Source organism: Schistocerca nitens, chromosome 7, assembly GCF_023898315.1.
Source record: "Schistocerca nitens isolate TAMUIC-IGC-003100 chromosome 7, iqSchNite1.1, whole genome shotgun sequence".
Classification (NCBI taxonomy): domain Eukaryota; kingdom Metazoa; phylum Arthropoda; class Insecta; order Orthoptera; family Acrididae; genus Schistocerca; species Schistocerca nitens.
The window spans coordinates 384,769,737-384,774,567 of record NC_064620.1 but is presented as its reverse complement, the minus strand read 5'-3'; the positions used below and the strand labels follow the sequence as shown (position 1 = coordinate 384,774,567).

At 29.4% G+C, this 4,831-nt stretch overlaps 1 protein-coding gene across 1 annotated transcript; it reads right to left on the bottom strand.

The window, feature by feature from the left end:
* Positions 1–220: 220 nt before the first annotated feature.
* LOC126195652 (macrophage metalloelastase-like) lies at positions 221–1,402 on the bottom strand. The gene has a single exon (XM_049934277.1). It carries the CDS (start codon positions 1,400–1,402, stop codon positions 221–223), a length of 1,182 nt encoding a protein of 393 aa, XP_049790234.1.
* Between the last annotated feature and the right edge of the window lie 3,429 nt (positions 1,403–4,831).

Below are 4,831 nucleotides of genomic sequence, written 5' to 3'. Positions count from 1 at the left end.
AAAAAATAAAGTAACGTTAGACGATTATAAAGATTGCCTCTTCAATAATAAGGAGCAGTATAGATCAATGAATTTAATTAGAAGTGAGAAACATGAAATATATACTGTAGAAGTGAATAAAAAGGCTCTAAGCCCACATGATAATAAGAGAATTGTTTTAGAAAATAAAATAGATACATTACCATATGGTCATTATAGTAAATCAACAACATAAATGACATTAGTTGAAATTCTCTAATTGATTAAGTGATTCTTTCAAATTGCTTATGATATCCAACATCTTGGTAGTAGATTTTGAACAATCTATTCCAAATAATGAAAGATCAAATTTACCTGCTCTAACAACAGAATTTGTAAATTCACTATACTCATAGAATGTTTTATCTTTAATAAAGTATAATAATCCATTTGTATATCTGAAACTAGATTCTATACCTGGAGGTATTCCTGAAAATTCTTTTGTAATACGTCCATATTTTTTACTTATTCCCTTACATTCATCAATTTCTACATAATAAACATCATCAAAAAATATAAAGCTTTTACCAGAATATGTGTTCACAGCTGAATGTAGAATTACATTTTTTCGTAATGAAAGAGATGTTAAAGATGTTGGATAACCAAATTTTAACCTAAAAGAGGGTATTTCCATTATATACAGTTTGTTGTCAATGAATAAAATAACATCTCCAGATGTTCTTTGATATGCAGCAGTTATATTGTTAAATCCTTTTGGAAGAAATGTTAACCAATCACTTATAAGTTGTGGTTTAGTGCGAACATCTAAATTATCCAAATCCATTATCCAAACCCATTTCTCATAGTAAATATATAGGACCTGATCGACAATCAGAAAGTTTTTAATTTTATTATTCAGCTTACATAATTCTGGAGGATCTAAATCTTTTTCTTCATCATCAGTCTCCTCATCTTCCTCATCATCATCATCATCTCCTACAACTGGTTTCCCATATAAGCTTTGTACTACAAGAATATCATCTTTACTTAATTCAATATTGGAACTGTTATATAATGGATACATGATTGAGGTATTTTCTGCTGAATGAGGAATTCCTAATGTATGACCAATTTCATGAACTAAAACTGCATAAAAGTTTATCTTCTCTTTTGGAGTATTTGTATCAATCTCAAAGTACCAATCTTCATCTTGATCCATATGGATTTCTACAACATCATTATTAGAATTTGGGTAATTTGCATGAGCCAGTACACCTGATTTACCATCAAATCGTTTAGGACAATAATGTTGTCCACTTGATTCTTTCCTATGCAAACGTCTCTTATTTGAAATGATGATGTCATAATTTGCACTATCTTCTTCAAAAATTAGATCTGTATGCTCTTTCCAAGTATTAAAAGCAATTTCACTCAATTCTTTCATTCTTTTCGATGAACCTGCATAATACCATTTAACAGTTTTCTTATTCCATTTAGCAATATGTGAGGTAAAAGATACTGCATGATCTTCTACACCACATCGAGGTTTGTTTATCAGATCTAAAGTTTCTTGATCTATTTCACCAGTAGGTTTCAAATTAAACTTCTTTTGGAATAAAATTAAGGCATTTTTGATATCTGAAATTTCACCAATATTTGTTGACTCTGCTTCGAGATATCCAAATTCCTGTAAATACTTTATAATGTTTTCTTTTTCATTACTATCTTCTCCTGTAGCTATCTTCACTAAAAACAAGGTTACAATTAATATTTTCATTTATATAGGTTAAAATTATTGAATGAATAAGAAAAAAAATCTCTACTTCTGCATTATTTATTGTCTTTAGTGTACTAATAGCCAATGTCTACACTTAAAATAAAAAAGAAAGATAAAAGAATTACAGGATAACATTACTCTTATTAACCCAACCATTGTGAGAATTATCGAAGCCTAACCACTTAACATATACCTTATCACCTTTCTTCTTCAATATTTTTTCAACAAGATATACATCTGGGTAATTTGTCTTCTGTAATTCATATTCATAGAAAGAACCTTTTATCTCCTCACCACTACTGTCTTTTAATTTATATGTAACTGGATTGGATAACACAACATCTGTTATTTCAAATATCTCTGTTGACCAGTTAGCAGTATATCCCTTTTCAAATATTCCTTTCAGTTTACTAATTCTCACTTTATCTCCAACATTATACTTATTTTTCTCAGTGACTGTAACAACACTCTGTGGTTTGTAATTCTTATCAACTTCTTTTGGTTTCATTTTTGTTGTTCTATGCTTTGTATTGTTGTAATCATTGACCAATTTGGAGACTAAATCAATCCACTTATAATTACCTTGAAGAGCGAATCTCTTCCACATTTTCTCTTTAAGTGTTCTGTTAAATCGTTCTACAACAGATGCTTTCATCTCTGTAAAAGTAGAATAATGATTGATATCATACTGCTTCATGAGTTTTTCAACATCTTTATTATAGAATTCTTTACCATTATCTGTTTGTAGATGTTTAGGATACCTTTCATTGAATATTCTTTGAAAAGCATCAGCTACATTTTTACCTCTCTTATCTGTAACTGGAATAGCCCATGCATACTTTGAGAAAACATCAATTACTGTTAATAAATATTTATAGCCTCTATTTATTTTTGAAATTCCTTTCAGTTTTCCAGAATCCATTTCTACTAAATCTGCTTGCCATAAATCATCAATACCGAGTGAAATAACCTCTCTTCTGGGAAAATTTTTCCTCATTGGTTTATGCAATTCATTTATAATTTCTTCACGAATATTCACACTTCCAGAACCAACTTTATTTTGATCTAAACAAAAATTTTTTTAATGAATTTACTCTTTTTGCTTTGACATACTGTGCAAATACCTTCAATTCTCTGTCTACCATTTTTAGTTGTCACTCTTTGAGGATGATGTGTCTCTGTATACTTCTTACACTTTAAACACCAAATGTGATCATTCATTTATATAGAAGAAAAAATACTAACCTCCCAAGCTATCTTCATGAATACAATGTTCTACTTTTCCAAATATGTATAACTTTACTCGAATAGGAACTATTGCATCTGTGATTTTTACACACATTACATCATCAGTACAAGTAGTAATAGATACATTATCTATGTCTTTAGAGTCAACTGATTTGCTTAAATGTCCTTCATGATAAAACTTAAAATCCAAATCTATTTTTATTAATTCACCAATACTGCTATAAGCTCTTACAATAATTTTCATAATTTTAATGTCATAATCAAACATATGGTTCAGTATATCATCTTTCTTTCTAAAAGTGAATTCAATAAACTGTTTGTCAATGATTTTATTATCTAATTTCTCAATCTGAGTAATGTATGGTTGTAAATCTGTTTTTGTAAAGTAATCTGAAAAAGCTTTCTCAATCTCTTTTTTACTGTAGTAGTTACTGAACTGTGTTAGAATACTTGAGTATTCAGCTTTACTAACAACATCCAATAATTTGTTTTCAAGATACTGTTTAGTAACTGCATCATATCCACTTATTGGATCAGCTATATTAACTATTTTTCTTCCCAGGAAATTGATATAACTCTTTGATTTCTTAAGAAGATCTGTAAAATACTTTTGAAACTTGAGAAAATTCTTTTCTACATCTTTCAGCCTGTCTAAGTCGGGTAACACTATATCACTTGTCTCAGCTATCTTATTTCCAAAAATGTCCATTTAATATAATTAAAATTTCATCAAACTTATAACCATCAGAGAAGAGCATTAAAACTAGTAAACATAAGTGTCCACAGATACATTCATCAAATTTTTGAATCCTTTCTACATTATAATACAACTCATCTGATCCTAAATATTTAACCAATTCTGTTGGAATATTTCCTCCAAATGAATCAAACACATACTTCTTGTTACTGCTTTTATAACAACAAATCCAGTGTGTGCCAACATGATCTGATGTATCTAAATTTACGATACCACATTCAATTTTATTTGGCTTTAATGGAAGTTCATCAATCATGAAAACACCTCTAAAGTTCTTGATTTTCAGTTCTTTTACTAATTTTTCTATATCAAAATTACTTAAAGCGTGTTTATAGTTCTCAATTATTTTTTGAAATTTTTTTTTAATCCCAGTACCTCTCTTCTTCTCCATCTCCAAATTATGTCTCTTTTGTTCTACCAATTCAACATCTTCTTTCTTTTTCTTCTGAACTGCACTTGCAATTGCTGCAGCACCTCCTGCTAATGATCCTAATGCGCCTAATGCCGCAAATAATAGTGGGAGAAAACCTCCTTCATGTTCATTTAAACCAGAACCTTCTTTCTTTTGTTTCAAGTATTCAAAGATCTTTTTAATAACTGGAATACCTAATGTCAGAATAAGAGAGCCACCTTTTTTAATCTGATTAGACTTTTGTCTCTTCTGAACATCAGTTAAATAATTATCAAGGAAATCATATTTATTTAATTCATCTCTGGATAGTTTTATCTTTACAGATTTTGGTTTAGTTTTACCACCTGGAGTAATATTATAGTCAATTGAAAATGTTTTCATTTATATAGGAAAAAATTTATGTTATACTCCCCAGCCATTATCATCCATTTCAATACCCATTCCTAATTTTCTTTTTCCATGCATTATTCCTCTTACAGCAGTTGCTGCTATTTTCTCTTTCAAATCAGCATCTGGACTGTGCATTCTCTCTTTTGCTTTAAGTTGTAAAATTTTATCCGCTTCATGTCGGGACTTTAAATCTTTGTTATCTCTATATGCAATATCGTGTTCTTTACAAGCCTCATCTAATGGGTTGATTCCTTTATCCCCTCGTGCCAATCTTTCTTCTAACTTTGTA